We start from the raw sequence: 18,562 nt of genomic DNA, 5'->3' as shown, positions 1-18,562 counted from the left end.
GTGGGGGGAGCTTCCCGCTAACCCTGCACACACCACAGACAGGGGCCACTCACTGCAGGACCCTCAGGTGCCGGGGCAGCCCCTTGGCCAGACCCAGGGCTGTGCAGTCTCCCAGGGCATTGCTGCCAAGCCTGGAAAAAGAGGGGATGAAATTGAGCACCAGGCTGGCCCCTCTCCAGACCCCTGCCCTGTGCCTAGTTGCGGACCCAAGCGCCAGGTGGGCCACAAGGATACAGAGGGCAGAGGGCAACCCACCCGGGCAGACACTCACATCAGCTCCTCGAGGTGCCTGCAAAGGGTGAGAGATTCTGCCAACCGTGCTCCGCCTGCTGGGCCGATGCCATTTGCTGAGAGGCTGAAGAGGGGCAGATGTCAGACTCTTGACTCCCTTATCCCTCACCCCACCACATCCGCTGGGCCCCCCACCACCCACAGCACCCACAGTACCCCCACCACCCACTGATGAGGCAGAGAGACCCAGAGAGGAGCAGGGGCTGGGCTGGCTCAAGGTCCCTGAATCAGTAGTGCCAGGAGGTAACCAGCCCCACTGCCTGAACACCAGGGTTAGGGGAGGAAGCCACAGTCTCCCCAGACCATAGCGTGGTTGCCAAGGGCCGCTGTCTGGAGGGCCGGCCACTCACTCTATCTTCCTGAGCTCAGGGAGCCCCGGCAGGACAGCAGCTAAGTCCTGGGCACCGGTGTTTCCGATCTGGTTGTGGCTCAAGCTTGGGGAGAGAACAGCAGGAGAACCGGAAGTGTCAGCTCGCCACCCATCTCATCTCCATCCCAGAAGAGGAGGCTGGAGTCTAGAGAAGGGCCTCAAGCCACACTGGTAAGTCCCCTCACCCTATGTTGGATGAGGATTCCAAACTCTTGTCTTCTGTTTAGGATGATCCCCCTGGTGTCTGACCTAAATCCTTCTCGCTGCAATCAATATCCTATATCCTATCTTTGGGTCTCCCAAGATCCTGGGTCTGGGGTTATGCAGTATAGAAGTGGGTGAAGGCAACAAGACTAAGAAGTGGAGAGTGTCCTCAAGGAGCCCCTTACTTTTGTCACCTTCCCCTGCCAAAGTTGTCTTGGGTCCGGGGGAGGGACAGGTAACTCACCTCAGCTCCTCCAAGCTGGTGGCAGCTCTGAGAGCCTTCGAAAGGTGGCAGCAGCCGACGTCATTGATGTTGCTCCTGCTCAAACTGGAGAAGCAGGGCCAAGAGGCCTCAGTCAGGAGTAAAGGCACTTGCAAGTGCTGTGCTAAGCATGTTACAGTTCGCAAAGCCTTTACACATCCAGGAACTCATACACCAGTCACAAAACTTTCAGGGGATGGGAATGGGCAAGGTGGGCAGACTGTACCCAATATCCAGATGACAAATCAGAGGCCCAGGGAGGAGCTGTAATGGGCCAAAGACTCCCAGGGACTCACAGGCAAGGTGGAAATGGAAGCCCAGAGCCGTTGGCCTGGAACAGTAGCCTCATTTTTTGGTTTGGCCAGGCTTCGCCTCAATACCCGAGTCGGGGATCTTGGCCTGAATGTCAATATCATGTGTCTCTTACAACTCACCCTGCTCTAATCTATACAAATAGTGGGCTTTTCCTTAAACGCATTCAATTTATGGTCTTTTCTGCACTTGACCACACCCTGCCTCTGTTGAGTAGCAGGGGATGGGGGTCAGGGGTGGGGGAGGGTAGGTGGGGGTGGGAGGGACAGTGGGGAACCAAACGAAACAGCTGACACCAAGTATTAGTCTGAGGGTTGTTTTGCTGTCTTTTGTTTTGCAAATTTCTAGGGAGCCTCCTTTAGGTGAATTAATTTAGGGTGAAATGACCTGGTCCCCCAAACTCTCTGAGCTCATATCCTACGTGCTCCACCCTGTCTTGGGTTTGTTTAGAGTCACGATATTTCCTGTTTTGAAAGACTACACGAAAAGAACATGGGCTATTTGTTTATCAAAGTGGCCAGGGGCACAGGGTAGATTATCAAGGTCATCAGCTCTGAGACTAGACTGTCACAAGTCAAAGTGGGGTCAGTGGCCCCCAGAATGGGCATCCCTTGGGAGCTTCAAATGCTGAATCTAGGCCACCCACATCATGAATCAGAAACAAGAACAAGAACACAGGATGAATTTGTGCACATGGAGGGCTGTCCTAGGGCTTTGGCCCAGCCCCTTCTGGCCATTCTCTAGGAAGAGGCTGATGTGTGTGTGCTCAGCCGCTCAGTCATGCCCAACTCTTTGCAACCCCATGGGCTGTTACCCGCCAGGCTCCTCTGTCCATGGGATTCTCCAGGTGAGTGTACTGGAGTGGGTTGCCATTTCCTCCTCCAGGGGAACTTCCCAACCCAGGGACCGAACCCACGTCTCCTGAATTGCAGGCGGGTTCTTTACTCATTGAGCCACCTGGGTAGTGAAAGGCTGTGACACGGACCTGGGAGGGCACAGGAATGTCCCGAGGACGGGAGCCATGGAGTTTCTCAGGAAGGTGCCCCAGGGCTTCCCTGGACGGGTGGTCCCAGCAAAGCTGGGCAGCATGCCCCCCACTCACTCCCGTGGGGTCACTCACCGGAGGCTCTGCAGGAGTGTCATGTGGCCTAGTCCTTGAGTGAGCACAGCCAGGGTGGAGCCGCCCAGTGGCAGGTGGCTGAGGCTGGAGGAGAGGAGGCCACAGGAGGACTTAGCATAGTGGGCTTGGGTCCCCAACATGGACCCCGAGTGCTCGGCAATGACCAGTGATCTCCAAGACAGCCACGTAGTATTTAAAAAATAACTGTACAAACAAAACTGCACTGGGAAATTCAAATGCTGTTTCTCTGTACAAATGATTAAGATCATCCAGGCAGCATTTCTATGCTCTGAATCACACTGGACCCAGACTACTGATTGGTAAGCAGAGCGACCACGTATCGAGCACATACCAAGGGCCATGTAGAGATGATGTGATACACAATCATCTCCGTTTTACAGATGAGGAACGCTGCCTGAGGATGAAGTCAAGTAGGGGAGACAGAGAAAGAAAGAAAAAGAGGATCAAATACAGAACCTGGATCCAGCCAAGCCTGAAGTCAGTTGCCTTGTCATTTTCCATGATATGAGTTAATATAGTTCTGGGTTGGGTTGCTTTGAGTGAGTGTTCTGTTTCTTATGAGCAAGTATTTTAGTTAACACTCAAGAGCCAGGTAAGGAAGTAAAAAGGGAGGGCGTTCAGCTCACCTGGGTCCATCAAGGACAGTGACAGTCGTGTTCATAAGAGATACAACAGTTTTGAGGCATGCTCCCAACACCCCGCCCCCACCCCCATTAACCACGACCACTTACTCAAGTCTCTTCAGCCTGCACTTGCCCTCAAGGGCCCCCAACAACACCTTGGTGCCCTCGTCTCCAAGTTGATTGTTAGACAAGCTGGAGGGGACCAAGCATGAGATAAGGGTTAGAAAAGCCTGCCCAGCCCCTGAAGCTGAGCTGTCTCATCAGCACCTCCACACCCTCTGAGTCACCCCTAGGAGACTAGCTCTGGGTCTGAAGGTCCCAGACCACGCTTCCTATCCAGGCTCCATGGGGGCATTCCTGGCCCCAAGGGACACGTACACACACACATTCAATGATACCTTCTGCCTCTAAGCTCTCTCTGTACCCAATACCACTCTAGACAGAGAAAGGTGATGAGCCCCAGTTTACAGATGAGGCTGTAGGTCTACTCTAGTCTAAGTCTAGTCCAAGTCTAAAGAGGCACAGTTACTTGTTCAAGGTCACTCTGAGTGACTGATAAAGTCGGGACCAAGAATGCAGCGCTCAGCCTTCCCTAAACCACACTCAGAGTTGCTGGCCTTCATCAGGGAAAAAAGTAATAGTCTGAAGTCCCACCACCCACTTTAGCAAAGGCCCAACTGTCCTCTCCACCCCGTCCCTCAGCTGGGTTCCCAGACCCTTCCAACCCGTGACTCACTCTAGCTCCTCCAGAAGGTGACAATGGCTTAGACCAGATGTCAGGAGGGCTAGCCCCTTGGAGCTCACACAGCTGGAGGTCAGCCTGGTGGAGGTCAAAAGGCAGCAGGTCAGAGAGGAGCTCTGGGTCTGGGAGCTCTGATGGTAGTGGCAGAAGGCAGGGAGGTAGGTGTGGGGAGTGGTTCCTGGGGCAGTGGGAGGGGATTCACCTTCCCTTCATAAACCTCTCCCATCAGGCAATCATTAAGTCAAGATACAGGTTGGAGGCAGGAACATAGACGAGTTGAATAGTTCTTTAAACCAGTCATTCAGGTAGCAACTTCACAATGTCTGCCATAATCAGGCATCGCGTGTAAAATCTAGCTAATTACCCTCACTTCCCACAAGCCCTGCATCTTTATTTAAACAACAAAAAAGCATAGCAAGTACTAGAGAGGGTGTTTAAAGGTATAGTGCCACCAAAAGGAGAATTTCCCCTGATGCAGTTGGTTTAAAAGAGAACTGACAGTTAGAAAAGCTCCATTTTGCAACCATTATACTGATATTTGATTCAGGCAGGAATGATCAATGGTTGACAAAATTTGTGAGTGCAAGTTTGAGGGAGAACCGGATATTTACATTGTCTTCAAGTGTCTTCCTACCAGATAACTGGTTAATTACAAAGGGGAAAACAGTAGCTTTGTGAGCGAAGAAACCTGGCAGACACCCCGCCTTAACCAGGCGATCACAGTTAACATCACGGGTAAGGAGACAAGCAGACATCATGTGCTTCCCAATGTGGCACACGTGATGTGTTCCTGAGAAGAACACAGCAGCATCTCTGTGATATTCCTGCCCCGGAGGCAGGAACCGAAGCCGGAGGAAACAGCAGAGAAACCCAAGCACAAGGGCGTTCTGATACAAAACATTAATAACTGGCGTAGAAATGTCATGACAGTATCATGAAACACAAAAAAGGGCTGAGGACACATTCCAAATTGGAGGAGACTAAAAAGAGATGACACAGTGTGTGATCCTGGATGGAATCTGGGACTGGAAAAAAAAAAAAAAAAAGCAATAAACATGACTGGGACAAATTGGCAAAACTGGAATATGAACTGCAGTTTAGGTAACAGTAGGGTATCAATGTTAAATTGCCTGAATTTCATACTTTTACTGGATTAGGGGAGAGAATGTTCTTGTTCTTAGGAAATTCACTGAAATATCAGGGGTCAATAGGCATGATTATGCAACTTACTTTCAAATGGTTCAGAAAAAGAAAGTGGGGGCGGGGCGGAGAGAGGGGAGGGGTGAGGAGGAAGGAAGAAAAGAGCAAACGTGAGAAAATAAAGACGCGGAAGGCGAAGTTTGGAAAAGGGCCTCCGGGGCTTCTTCTCAGTCTTCTTGCAAATTTTCTATGAGTTTGCAATTACTTTGAAATAATAAAGAAAAGAAAAAGAAAGAGCACCGACAAGGCACTGCTCCTCGCCACGTGGCCATGTTGATGACCATGCACCCGAGCATCATCTCCAGGACTGTGTGGAGTCCCAGGCCATGGGAGGGGGACAAGGAGCTCCTTTGAGCCCAGGGTTGGAGGGAACAGGAAGTGTGGGGGTGGAGGATGAAAGAGGTGTTCCTGAGTGAAAGTCTTGTCCACATACCGGAAGTTCTTCAGCTCAGAGAGGGACAGGAGGCTTTGCAGCAGCCGAGAGCTGGCATCGCAGAGGTTCACCTGGGACAAGCTGAAAAGGTCCAAGCATATTCCAGAGGATTTCAGGCTGAACACACTTCAGGGATCAACATAGGGATGGGGAGGCCAAGAGAGGGGGAAAGGCCCCACCAAGGAGCTCCCAATGGGGCAGGACTCCCCTATGCCACCCTAGGGCTCTCCCGCACAGGCCCAATGAGAGAAGCAAGAATGCCGGGCTTAGCATGGCCCCAGGCTCTGTTCATCCCCATCCCGCCCTGGCCAACCTCTCACCTATGGCTTAAAGCAGGCACTGGGGTCGACCAGAGAACTCAGGGCCTCAGTGTTTCAGGGTACTGACCTGAGCTGCCGCAGCCGGGCACATGTCTCCATCAGCTTCCTGGTGAGGAGGTTTTGGTGGGTTCCCAGGTCACAGTGAGCCAGCCTGGAGGTGGAGAGGGAAGCAGCCGTCTGTAAACACCTGGGTCAGTATTGAGGACTCAGTCCCTGCCTGCAAGGAGTGTGTCTGAAGGTGGTAAATAAACGCTAATCAAATAAGGTCCCACAGTTTGCCGGTCGGCCATGGGAAGTCCTGTGAAGGAGCGGTCCATATGGGGGCCTGGCACGGCTGTGCAGGTTGGTCACTGCACGAGGGGGGTCCAACCAAGGAAGTGGGTCGGGGCTGAGATCCAGGCATGGTCTATGCCTCACAGTGTACACATGCAGGGCTGCACTCACCCCAGAGAGGTGACTTTTTAGTTTCCATAAATGTGCTATATGGATCAGAGGAGCTGTGAGCCCAGGCGTCTATGAGAGTGGATAAAGGGAGGACTTGACTAAGTCTGGGTGGTTGCAGGGACCTCCCTGAGATGATGGCATTCAAGCTGAAACCTGAGGAATTGAGTTAGCCAGGTGAAGAAGGATGAAGAAGGAAAGAGAGGAGAGAGCATGCTGAGTGGGGGGAACAGCCTGTGCAAAGGCCTTGAGATCAAAGGGAGAAAGGTGGTGTTTGAGGACTGAAAGCTAGCGGGGATGGCTAGAGCTGAGACCAGGGTTTGGGGTGGGGATGGACAGTGTGGAGAGGCAGGTCAGGCCAGGTCTCATAGGCCACGGAGAGGCTTTAGGCATCAAAGAATTCTGAGTAGGGCTATGAGAAATATTGGTAAGAAGCGGCATTGTCCCTCCTCTCCCTCCCCATCACCATTCAACCTCTTTCTTGGGGTCCCAGGTACTAGGTCCTACCTGAGGGCCACGGCTTCTGGGTTCTCCTGATGGGGAAATTCCAGCTGGATACAGAGCTGTTGCTGGGTCTCAGAGATGCTGAGGAGGGAAGGGGGGGTGGTCAGTGTGAGGTCCACAGGAGCTTCCCCTGTAGGCTGTGCTGGGACTGGGCCACTCAGCTGACAGCTCCCAGACCCAGTGGGGATCCAGACACAGGTCAATGGAACACCAAAGCCTTTGCTCTTGGCTAATCCATGGGATTCTGGTGCCTCTGGTCACAGGGCCATGGTGTGCGTTGCTGTCACCAGGGGCCACTTCCAGACAACCAGCACGGACTCCCGGCAGTGTCCATCTGGGACCTGACAGCCCATTGTCTTGGATCTAGGGTTGCCTTCCTCTCTCCAGCACTGCTGCCTAAATACTGCACAAGTCCCAGCAAGTATGTGTGGCGGTGTTTAGTTGTGTCTGAGTCTTGTGATCCCATGACTGTAGCCCATTAATCTCCTCTGTCTATGGGATTCTTCAGGCAAGAACACTCCAGTGGGTTGCCATTTCCTTCTCCAGGGGAATCTTCTCAACCCAGGGATTGAAACCAAGTCTCCTGCATTGGCAGGCAGATTCTTTACCGCTGAGCCATCTGGGAAGCCCAACAAATATGTGTAGCCCCTCTCATACGTCCCAGGAGCTCCTGCCATCTTGGGGACCCAGAGAACCCACTAGGGACCCAGCTATGACACCAGAGGACAAGAGACCAATGGCTACATAAGGGGTGATCCCAGTGGTCATGGAAAGATGAAAGAACCTGAGGGGCCTCCTTCCTGGACTTACCTTATTCCGGTGATGTTGCCTGAGGCCTGGGCACAGACTTCCAGCAGCGTGAGCACCCCGGCTCTGCCCACCCACGGCTCTTCCACCCTGTCAGAGAGGCGACGGTAACAGCTGCTCAGCCCTGTCTGACTCTGCGGCTCCATGGAGCCCGCCAGGCTCCTCTGTCCATGGGATTCTCCAGGCAAGAATACTGGAGTGGGTTGCCATGCCCTTCTCCAGGAAATCTTCCCAAGCCAGGGATCAAACCCAGGTCTCCTGCACTGCAGGCAGATTCTTTACCGTCTAAACTACCAGGGAAGTCAGAGGTGGACACAAAGGTGTCCCTTGTGGGGCGAAGGTTCCCCCAAGGTTAGTGTGGGAGGGGAGGAGAGTACTAAGGGTTGGGGGTAGGGGGCAGCTAGAGGCTTCTTGGGTTTTGCTGAATAATAATAAAATAAACTTAAAAATTTGGCATAAGCATAAAACAGAAAATTAACATCCTTGTTCCAACCATTCAAAGAGAAATTTTAAAAAAAAATAGTACTTTTACGTTTAGAAAAAGTCTATATAATATCACGTTGCAAAGATAAGGAAATTAGACTATCTATAAGACATGATCCCAATTTTGTATTTCAAAAAACGGAAAATATATATAGAAACACATATGGTGAAAAAGAGGGAGATAGAGCTATGAGAAAAATATATTAAATGTTAATGATGATGGTATCAATTGCAGAATTCTCCTGGATGGTTTTCTTTTGTAGTTGTCAATATTTTCTGAACTTCCTACAATGTGCTTGGATTAATTTAGAAGAAGGAAAAAAGAGAGTTATTTAAAATATTGCTGCTTTTAAAGTTATGTTGAATTTTTTTTTCAAAGCACTATTTTCTTATGTTCTTCTGGATTTTCCACAAACTTCTATGAGGAGTACATATTATTTTTAGAGTAAGGCAAGTTTTAAGTAAAAATATTATTTGGGGTGATCCAGTGCTTCTGTGTATATACCCCAAAGAACTGAAAGCAGAGATGCAAAGAGACATGTGTACAGATACATCAGAGCAGCATATTCACAACAGCCAAAAGGTGGAAGCAACCCAAATGGCGACGGATGGATGAATGGGTAAAGAATGAATGGGTAAATGAATGTGGCTTATATACATGGTGGAATATTATTTAGCCTTAAATAGAAAGGAGATTCTATAAGAGGTACAATAAAGATGAACCCTGAGGATATTGTGCTAAGTGAAACAGACCCATCACAAAAAGACAAATACTGTATGATTCCACTTGGTTAAGTCACGGAGAGGGGTCGGATCCATAGAAACAGAGAGTAGAAAGGTGGTTGCTAGGGGTCGGGGAAGGAGGCACGGTGGGGGCCTTAACGGGCAGTGAGTTTCAGTTTTCATGAAGTGTTTCTGTTGTACAAAGTGAATGTTACTTAACTCTACTGAACTGTACACTTACAAATGGTTAAGATGGTAAACTTTGTTATGTGTATTCTACCAGGATTTTAAAAAATGTCATGCTGGGGAACAACCAGACTTCATGTGCCTCATCAGCAGCGGCATTGGGAAGTGCACAGCCTTGACCGCCAAGTAGGTATTTTGGGACACAGATATGTAACTGAATCTCACGGAGCCTTTCCAGTTCTAGGAAAGTCAGGGGTTAAGAGGAACAAACTCACTGACCTCACAAGGAAGCACTGGACAGAGCCAGAAAGTGGCCCAGGGGACCGGTTTTCTCAACAAAACCGGACCACCAGGGAAGTGCCTGGGTGTCGAAGTTTCCTTTTTTTCCTGAAGTCCCCAAGTACAGATCACCCATTAAAAAAGTCCAAAGAGCTGTCACCTCTTTGTCACAAAAATGTGGACCTTGATGGGATCCTGGATCCCAAGAGCCAGCTGTCCCATATGGGGGCAGTGGGAAATTTCAGACTGGCTTGGCTAATACCCGACACTAAGGACTTGTTACTCATTTTTGTAGGGGTCCTAATTCAACTGTGGTTATGTAGATAACGTCCTTATTTTTTTAAGACTTGCAGTGAACTCTTTTGGCGTGATAGTTTATGAGATCAATAACTTATCTTAGTTAAAAAATACAAAGCAAATATGGAAAAACATGAACTGTCAAACCTAGGTGATGATGAGTTTTCAAAATTGCTTTTCTACTTTCTGGAATCTTCTCTGTTTTTCTGAAAGTTTTCAAAAGATCAGAGTGAACATATTTGTTACATGTTATTTCTGACCTTGGCTGGGTGTCTTTTATTTTTATGGCCATGTGGTGGGGCATGCGGATCTTAGTATCCTAACCAGGGATCACACCTGTGCCCCTGCAGAGGAAGTACGGAAAGTCCCCGGGTATCCTTTTAAGTCTCCTTTTTTTCTGAAGTCCTCAAGTACAGGTCCTACCTTGGATTGGAGGTGGGGGAGCTTTTCTGCACCTGAAGGGGTTTCTGGGACTAATGGGGTGGGGGGGCCTCTGCATCCAGATGGCAGGGTTCTGGATGCAGGAAATGGCTAAGACTGTGACCTTGGAGGAAACTCTTCTTCAGAGCCCACTTCTGCCCTCCATTCCTACCACAGTCCCCTCCCAGAGTCACGGGCAGGCAGTACCTGAGAGTGAGCACCCCCGTCGGCCACGTTAGCAGACCCAGGAGGACGATCAGCTGCTCCAGGCCCGGGAAACACCAGGTCAGCCTGTGGACAGAGGTCGTTCTGGCAGGGAGCCCCCACCCCTCAGCTGCCCCCATGGGCTGGGCCCAGTCACTCACGTGAGCTCCGCCAGCTGCAGGGCCTGGCTCAGGCTGGCGGCCAGTCTGGGCATGTGCTCTGGCTTGAAGTGGCACTCGCTCAGCCTGAGGGCAGAGGGCAAGGGGCAGAGCTTGGGCAAAGCCTGTCGGGACTACAGTCCTGCTGTCCCCCAGCTTCCCTCAGGACCCTTGGGGGAGCCCCCCCCTGGGTGCAAAGGCCTGGACCAGGACCTGAAAAAAGGCCCAAGTGCAGCCTGTGCTCTGGGAGCTTCTCTTTGGAGAGACCACCTCCCAAGAAAGTGCTAGAGTCATCACTCACTGAGCCCTGACTCTAAGGCCGGCCCTGGCCCAGCCTCTGGGTGCACCCCGTGAGCAAGCAGGCATGCCTGCCTTACGTGTGGCATCTCACTGAACCCCAACGGCATCACCTACAGGCAAAAAGACTGACCAACCCAAGGACGCACAGTTGGAAAAAAGCAGCGACAGATTTGGGTTTCAATCCAAGTCAGCCTGACTCCAGCCCCTAAACCTGTAACCACTTCCCTAGTCTCCAGGCCCACCCTACTCCAGGCTCCCTTGGGTGAGGGGGGCGGGGTGGGGCTGGGATACTTGCTATGGCCCTGTCCTCCCAGGGCCCGGCCTGTGTGGCCAGCACACAGGCCCCGGAGCAGTGTCTCACAGACGGGCTGAAAAGAGAGCCCAGCACAGCACAAGAGGGCCGCTCCCTCTCACAGGACAGGGGCCACCGGAGGCATCCAGGAAGGGCTGACATGTGAGCTGGGTCATACAGCATTGGGAGAATTTGATTTCAGAAAAGGCAGGGAAGAGAATGCCAGGCTGAGTGCCCAGAAGCAGGGATACTTCATCAGGCAGTGCGTGCTTGGTAAACAAAGATCCCTTGTGGCTGAATCTGTGTGCACACATGTGGTATATGAGTGGTGTGTGTGATGTGTGCATGTTATGTGTGGTGTGTACAGGGGATATGTCTGGTGTGCGTGCATGTGTGTGATGTATTATGCTGCGTGTGTGTGTGTGTGTCTGTGTGTGGTATGTACATATTTGGTGTGAGGGTGGTGTGTGTAGGGGGGTGGGAGAAGTGAGGGAGAACACGGCAGGAGGTGGCAACCAGATCAGACTCTGCGAAGACCAGGCTAAGGATTTGAAATTTATCCTCAGGGCACTTGGGAGCTACTGCAGGGCTCAGAGCAGTGGAGTACCACAGTCAGACGTGCATGCTGGGAAAGTCCCTCTGGGGGCTGCGGGGGGATTGGAGGAGGCCTGGTCAGAGGCAGGGGACCAATTCAGAGGCCACGATCACAGGTGAAGCAAGACATGTAGAGAAACTCACCCAAGGCTGAGAAAGACAGAGCCTGAGGCTACCAGGGGGGAATTACATAAAAAATAACTGATACAGCACTCAAATAAGGCAGGTCTTTTCCAGGTACTTGAAACACATTTACTCATTTAATCCTCACAATAACCCTAAAAGGTAGGTCTCACTCTTATTCTCATTTTACAGGTGAGGAATTTAGACAGAGCGGTCAAGTCACTGGTCCAAGGTCACACAGCTATTAAGTGGTAGAGCGGAAGAAGAGAAAGTGTTAGTCACTAACTCGAGTCCAACTCTGCAACACCATAGACTAGCCCACCAGCCTCCTTGTCCTTGGGGATCCTCCAGGCAAGAACACTGGAAGGGGTTGCCACTCCCTTCTCCAGGGGATCTTCCCGGCCCAGGGATCAAACCTGCATCTCCTGCATTGGCAGGTGGATTATTTGCTGAGATCTACCCCAAGAGGGTCCAGAGTCTGACTGTTTAACTCAGAAACCTCCAGACTCAGTTAGGCTGTGGCTAAGGCACACAAACACCACTCGAAGGCCTGGTCCAGGAGCTGAAGGTATGGGGAGACTGGGGGCAGATGTAGGACAGACAAACCCAGGCGGTAGCTCCAGGCAGGGTGTGTGAAGGAGGAGGGGACCTTGGGAGGAAGGAGGCATGGAGGCCACCACAGGGTCAGCCGCCTATCCCTGGTTCCCCTGCCTTTCCCGTCACCCCAGACCACAAATTACCTCAGTGTCTTCCCAGCCTCCTCCTGTCGGGAGAAGTGAATCTGGAAGCTCTGCTTGGAGCCCAGGCTGCAGAGAGAGGGGTGTATGGAAGCCCAAGGCCCAGCCTTGCCAGCGTCCCTAGGACCCAGGTGCCAGGGGGTACAGGGAGGGATGGGGGCTGGGTCCACAGGGGCACGGGAGGGTAGAAGCCACGGGAGAGACCCTTGCTGACCAGAGGAGACCCCCACCTCCTCCTTCGAAGATGCTAAACCTGGCGTTTCCCCACCCGGTGGCCTCCCTGGGCCCCATGCGTGCGCACACGGGCCTCAGAAGATGGAAACTGTGATCCCACAATCAGTGAACTCTGAGACTCAGAGAGACTCAGAGGTTGCTCCAAGTCATACAGACAGAGGGCCACTGAGCATGCAATCAGTGAACCTGCTGCAGGAAGGGAGATTGGGTCCCTAAGCTGGGTATATCCTTCCCCATCATCAGCAAGCGGCACCAATGTTTCCTTACTTCACTGAGGCCTCCCGGACACGTGGACAGGAGGGGAGAGCCTCCACCAGGCACAAGACGCTTTCCTGAGACATACTGTTGTGGCTTAGACTAGAAGAGAAAAGAGGTTCAGGATGAGGGGTGAGGCAGCACCTCAGTGGAGCCCTGCCCAGCCCCTTCACCTCCTCCATTCCAGCTGTCATTTCCTAGAGGGGAGTCCTCAGTGTCCAAGTCTCCATCCTCAAGTTGGAAACACTGAGGTCCAGAGAGAAGCCAGAGGGGCGCTATCGCCACCCTGGCAGGCCAGGCAGCATACTCTGAAATCTTTGAGAGTTACCTCCACTGTGCCTGCTGCCCCTGTAGTCTGAGACTGGGGGTGAGGGCAGTGATAAGGCCAGGCCGCCAGCTCCAGCTCCATGGGGGCCAGGGATGCCCGGAGCGCAAAGCTCAGTTGCCTAGCAACGGGCTGTATCCTGGGTCTGGACGTCAGTCTCCCAGGTCACTGGGGAGACTGAGTGACTGAAGATGACTCCCCAGGGGCCCTCCCTGCTGAGGCGACATCTCCAAATCTGTGTCCCCTAAATCTGGTCAGGGGGGGCTTCAGGGATAGGATGGACGGACCAAGAGCCAGGACAACTGAGATTTCTGCAGCTGATTGGGGATGAACTGTTGCTCCCTGCCTGGAGTCAACTTGGGCCACCGAAAATTAGTCACAGTCTCTCGCGGGTGTTTGGTGAGAGCTCTGCCAATAGTGGGCAATGAAGGAAGGAGGAAAGGACCCAAGGTGGGTGGGTGGGGGGAATCAAGGTAAAGATCACCCCCTCCCCAGCCCTTGTCCCCTGGAGTTCTTCAGGGGGTGCCTGAAAAGAAGCCCAGTAACATTCCGGGCCCTGGGGAGTCTTCCTCCTAGCTGTCCTCGGGGCTGCTCATTACTTACTCGAGCGAACCGGAGACGGGCACCTTGGGGAGACATTCCAGGAGGCACCGGAGCCCATCATCACCCAGCAGGTTTGCTGAGAGGCTGCAAGAGGTACGAGGAGGAGGTGGCTGGTGATCTGACGTGCCTGCTCTTCAGTGAGCATCACTGCTCCTCTACCTGCCCCGCACCGTCATCACCTCCACCATCACCTCCACCATCACCTCCACCATCACCTCCACCACTGTGCACAACTTCTGTCCCCACAGCACCGTCATCACCACCAGCACCATCCCATCACTGCTACTTGCATCCCTGTCTGCATCCCCGTCACCTCCATCAGCACTAGCACGATCACCCCCATCCCCCCACCAGCACCACAGTTAACCAGTCCTCATCTTCCCCTTCAGTATCTGGTGACCACTCCTGGGACTCCAGCAGGCTTTCAGCAATTAGAGAAAAAGCAATTAGCTTTTTACTGCGCACTCGGCCTCTACCTGTTGGGAGCCATCATTTTTGAGCCAGAGTAAATGCAGGAAAAAGACAGACATTTGGAGGATGCATTTACCCAAAATATTTCTGCTTTTGATTTGGGAATGCAATATCAGAAACTGCACTTGAAGACTTTATTTCCCTTCATTTGTAGCATCTTATGGTTTTAGCTATAGTTTCAGGAACAAAATAATCTGTGCCTGGGAATATCTGATTTTTACCCTGCAAATTTGAGCTTATTTTGCCTCTGATGATAAGCCTTTTGAGGTTTATTTATTTCCATCTTTTCCTGAGACACTTTAAAAATGAAAAAACTGTCTCAGGAAGGCACTTAGTGAAATAATTTTTAGAATATGAAAAAGTTCCCTCTAGAATGAAAAAACTGAAAAACTCAAAACACATCTGCTTATTCATCTTTCTTTAAAATCCATGATTTTCATCAGCCACATTTCTCTCCTTGGCCACACCACAAGGAATTGAAATTTTTTTTTTTTTTGGTGGATAGCTCTCTGTATGTTCTGCTTGTCCTAAGCTGGAGTTCTAACAGTTCTGAGTAAAGGCTCTGCATTGAACTAAGTGTGTGACTTAACACAGATTTTTAAACTCTCTCAGTCCGCTCATCTATGCTATCCAGGGTTGTTGAGAAGGAGGATAAAAAGGATATGTAAAGCACTTAGAATAGTGGAAAAAGTGCTCAAAGCTCTTTTTTCCCTACCCATGCAGGGCTGCGCTATTCAGGCACCCAAGACAGGCCACACTGATACCACTTCTCATCAGCCTGAGAGCCCACACATCCCTACGCTGGCTGGCTCCGGGCCCTCTGTAAGCAGAGGCATTGGCTATTCTTAACCACCTGCTCAGCAAGTCAACAGACCCTTCATTTCAGGCTCCACCAGCCAGCAGAGCCCCAATGCCTTGAATAACAAGAGGCCAAGGGGCTCCTGTGGCCCTTTGCGAAGTGAAAGTAACTAAAAGTGTTAGTCTCAGCTGTGTTTGACTCTTTGCAACCCTGTGGACTGCAGCCCTCCAGGCTCCTCTGTCCGTGGGATTCTCCAGGCAAGAATACTGGAGTGGGTGGCCATTCCCTTCTCGAGGGGATCTTCCGGACCCAGGGATCGAACCGAAGTCTCTTGCATTGCAGGTGGATTCTTAACCATCTGAGCCACCAGGGAGGCCCAGTCCTTTGCAAAGGGCTCCCCTAAATTGATCAGGGGTACACACTGAACTAGCTCTACATGGTAGCAGTGGAGGATGGGAGGGATAAGATGGGGACAGAAAAACTTTACAGATGTGACTGAGTCCCAGGCATCCTCTCCTCTGTTAGGTGGTCCTGAGAGCATGCATGGGTGTGTACACACACACACACACACACACACACACACACACACACACCCCCTTCAGGTGCCATGCAGGACATGCTCCAACTTACTCCAGCTGGTGGAGGTCTTCACACTTGCTCAGCAACCCACACAGCGGCTCCACATGCTCCTGGCGGAGGCCGCAGTCAGTAAACCTGCTGCAGGAAGGGAGATGGGGTCCCTAAGCTGGGTATGGCCTCGAAGCTCCAACGGGGCTTCACTCAAGCTTGGACTCTCTAGAAACATCCAGTACCCACCCGTACCACCTCCCCCGCCCAGCAGATCCCACATATGTTTCCTCTTTGAGGGGATGGTTCTCAAAGTGGGGTCCCTGACCAGCCCCAACAGCACCCCTTTGGGAGCGTGGTGAGAGGCACATGCTGGGAACACAACCCAGACCCGCTGAATAAACAGCCTCTGGAACAAGGCTCTCCAGGGTGATTCTGATTCAGTCAAGGTGAACTATAGCTCTTAGGGTCACTTTAATGAGCAGACATGGGGGTGGAGTGGAGGATACCCAGGGTGATGTCTCCTTATGTGGAGGGTTATTCATACTGGAATCAAAGTAATAGTAAAGTCTGTCTTTGAGAGGCTTACACAGATACCACACAACAACAAGGTAAATGGATAGCTTATGGCCAGCCAGCAACTTAAAAAATAAACTTAGAATGATCAAGTACCTACAACCAGTAACTCAAATTTTTATCAGTTACTTTCCATTTTTTCAGTCCCAAATTCCTTATTATACTACTATTTATTTCTTATTTTTAAATCAGCTCATTCTTTTTATTTAATGCACTTATCAGAAAAGAAAACCTTGTATCACTTACTCCAATGGAAAACTAGCATTTCCTGCCCCAAACAGACCGTAAGGATAAGGATGCAGGAAATGAGGACAAAATATCATCATTATATTCAAGCCAGATACTGGCACCTGCTGAGGGCTCTCCTTCTACTTACAAGGGAGCTTAGCAGACGTGAAGAGGTGTTACAGACATGCTAAGAGGCAACTGACACTTCCGCTTGGCCTTGTGTGTGCTTGGTGCTTCAGTCGTGTCTGACTCTTTGTGACCCCATGGACTGTAGCCCCCAGGCTCCTCTGTCCATGGAATTCTCCAGGCAAGAATACTGGAGTGGGTAGCCATTCCCTTCTCCAGGGGATCTTCCCGACCCAGGGATCTAACCCAGGAATCTCCTGCATTGCAGGCAGATTCTTTACTGTCTGAGCCACCAGGGCCTTAATCAAACACAGAATTTTTGAAAAAGGAAGAATTTGATGACAGTGAACCAGTAGTCACGTATGGATGTGAGAGTTGGACTGTAAAGAAAGCTGAGCGTGGGAGAATTGATGCTTTTAAACTGTGGTGGAGAAGACTCTTGAGAGTCCCTTGGACTGCGAGCAGATCAAACCAGTCAATCCTAAAGGAAATCAGTTCTGACTATTCACTGGAAGGACTGATGCTGAAGCTCCAATACTTTGGCTACCCGATATGAAGAACTGACTCATTGGAAAAGACCCTGATGCTGGGAAAGATTGAGGGTGGGAGAAGAAGGGGACGACAGGGGATGAGATGGTTGGATGGCATCACCAACTTGATGGACTTGAGTTTGAGCAAGCTCTGGGAGTTGGTGATGGACAGGGAAGCCTGCCGTGCTGCAGTCCATGGGGTCATGACTGAGCGACTGAACTGAACTGAAGTACTCTACTATCAGCCCAACCTCCTAAAAATCATCCCATCCTGGTTTATGTCCTACATTTTGGAAATCAGATTTGGAAACTATGAAGGTATTCTAGAAGTCACCATTGTGCTGGGTTAGGATAGGAACTGGAAAAACTACTGCCCAAGGCAGCCTGTTTTATATGACCAGCACGCTAAGAATGGTCTATCCATTTTCAAATAGTTGAGAAAAAAAAGTCAAAAGAAGAGTAACATTTCACGACATGTAAACATTACATGAATTCAAGTCTCAGTGTTCACAACTCCAACTTTACTGGCACACAGACACGCCACTGTTTATATATTGTCTGTGCTGCTTTCAGACTTCTGATCTAACCCTTTACAGAGCACATTTGTTCACCCCTGGGCTAGGAGCGCTGTAGTACTGCCTGGATTCAAGTCCTAGCTGCACCCCAACCTGTGGCGTGACCACAGCTGAGAGGCTTCTAGGATGTAATGTGCATGAGGCTCTCAGAATGGTGTCCTGCAGATGCTCAACAAATATCAGCTCTTCATGTATTGTTATTTCACAGCTGAGAAGGCTGAGACACAGAGGAGAAAGGTCTGGTCCATGGTCACTTGGTGAGCCAGTGGCATCGGGTAGCTACCAGAAATGTCATCTGTGCATTTAAAGGTTGCCCCCTCAGCCCATCATCCTGCCTCCTGTGCAATGCCTGCCCCCTGTCACCGAGACAACCACAAAGCATTGGTCCAGGAGTCAGGGGAGGGGGGCTTTCGTAACTGTGAGTGGCGCTTGTGTTTCACATGTTGCCTCGTATCATCTTTGCCAACAGCCTGTAATCTACCATCTGCCATCACCAGCTCCCTTCTCTCAGTGGAAGCTGAGGATCGGAGAGCTTAAGGAACCTGCCTGGGGTGCCAGATCCTGGTGAGGCTGGGATTTTTTTTTTTAAGATTTTATTTATTTATTTTTGACCATGCTGCATGGCATGCCAAATCTTAGTTCTCTGACCAGTGATCAAACCCATACCCCACTGCAAGCGAAGTGCAGAGTCTTAGCCACTAGACCACCAGGGAAGTTCTGGGGCTGTTAAAGCCTGGGGGCAGGAGTGGAGTGGAGTCCTTTTCCTCGGAGCTGTCCTTGAGCTCTAATCCAGTCTGCTGTGGACTCCTCATTTGCCCACAACAGTG

General features: G+C 51.0%; 1 protein-coding gene across 5 annotated transcripts in view; it reads right to left on the bottom strand.

Moving 5' to 3' along the window:
• Window positions 1-18,562, bottom strand: part of NLRC5 (NLR family CARD domain containing 5) — a 92,167-nt gene that overhangs the window by 5,100 nt on the left and 68,505 nt on the right. For all 5 annotated transcript variants that reach the window (XM_055554387.1, XM_055554390.1, XM_055554386.1 and 2 more), the window contains 17 exons: window positions 15,764-15,850; window positions 13,864-13,947; window positions 12,948-13,037; window positions 12,450-12,515; window positions 10,404-10,487; window positions 10,246-10,329; window positions 7,654-7,740; window positions 6,847-6,924; window positions 5,966-6,049; window positions 5,579-5,659; window positions 3,940-4,023; window positions 3,312-3,395; window positions 2,560-2,643; window positions 1,110-1,193; window positions 642-725; window positions 272-355; window positions 54-131 (listed from right to left, as the gene is read on the bottom strand). In XM_055554387.1, coding sequence (XP_055410362.1) covers window positions 54-131; window positions 272-355; window positions 642-725; window positions 1,110-1,193; window positions 2,560-2,643; window positions 3,312-3,395; window positions 3,940-4,023; window positions 5,579-5,659; window positions 5,966-6,049; window positions 6,847-6,924; window positions 7,654-7,740; window positions 10,246-10,329; window positions 10,404-10,487; window positions 12,450-12,515; window positions 12,948-13,037; window positions 13,864-13,947; window positions 15,764-15,850 — 1,407 coding nt within the window. The remainder of the gene's footprint in view (window positions 1-53; window positions 132-271; window positions 356-641; window positions 726-1,109; window positions 1,194-2,559; window positions 2,644-3,311; window positions 3,396-3,939; window positions 4,024-5,578; window positions 5,660-5,965; window positions 6,050-6,846; window positions 6,925-7,653; window positions 7,741-10,245; window positions 10,330-10,403; window positions 10,488-12,449; window positions 12,516-12,947; window positions 13,038-13,863; window positions 13,948-15,763; window positions 15,851-18,562) is intronic.

The sequence above is a fragment of the Bubalus kerabau genome, chromosome 17 (assembly GCF_029407905.1).
Source record: "Bubalus kerabau isolate K-KA32 ecotype Philippines breed swamp buffalo chromosome 17, PCC_UOA_SB_1v2, whole genome shotgun sequence".
In the NCBI taxonomy this organism is placed as follows: Eukaryota; Metazoa; Chordata; class Mammalia; order Artiodactyla; family Bovidae; genus Bubalus; species Bubalus kerabau.
The sequence above is the reverse complement of the archived record's forward strand: the minus strand, read 5'-3'. Positions and strand labels throughout refer to the sequence as shown.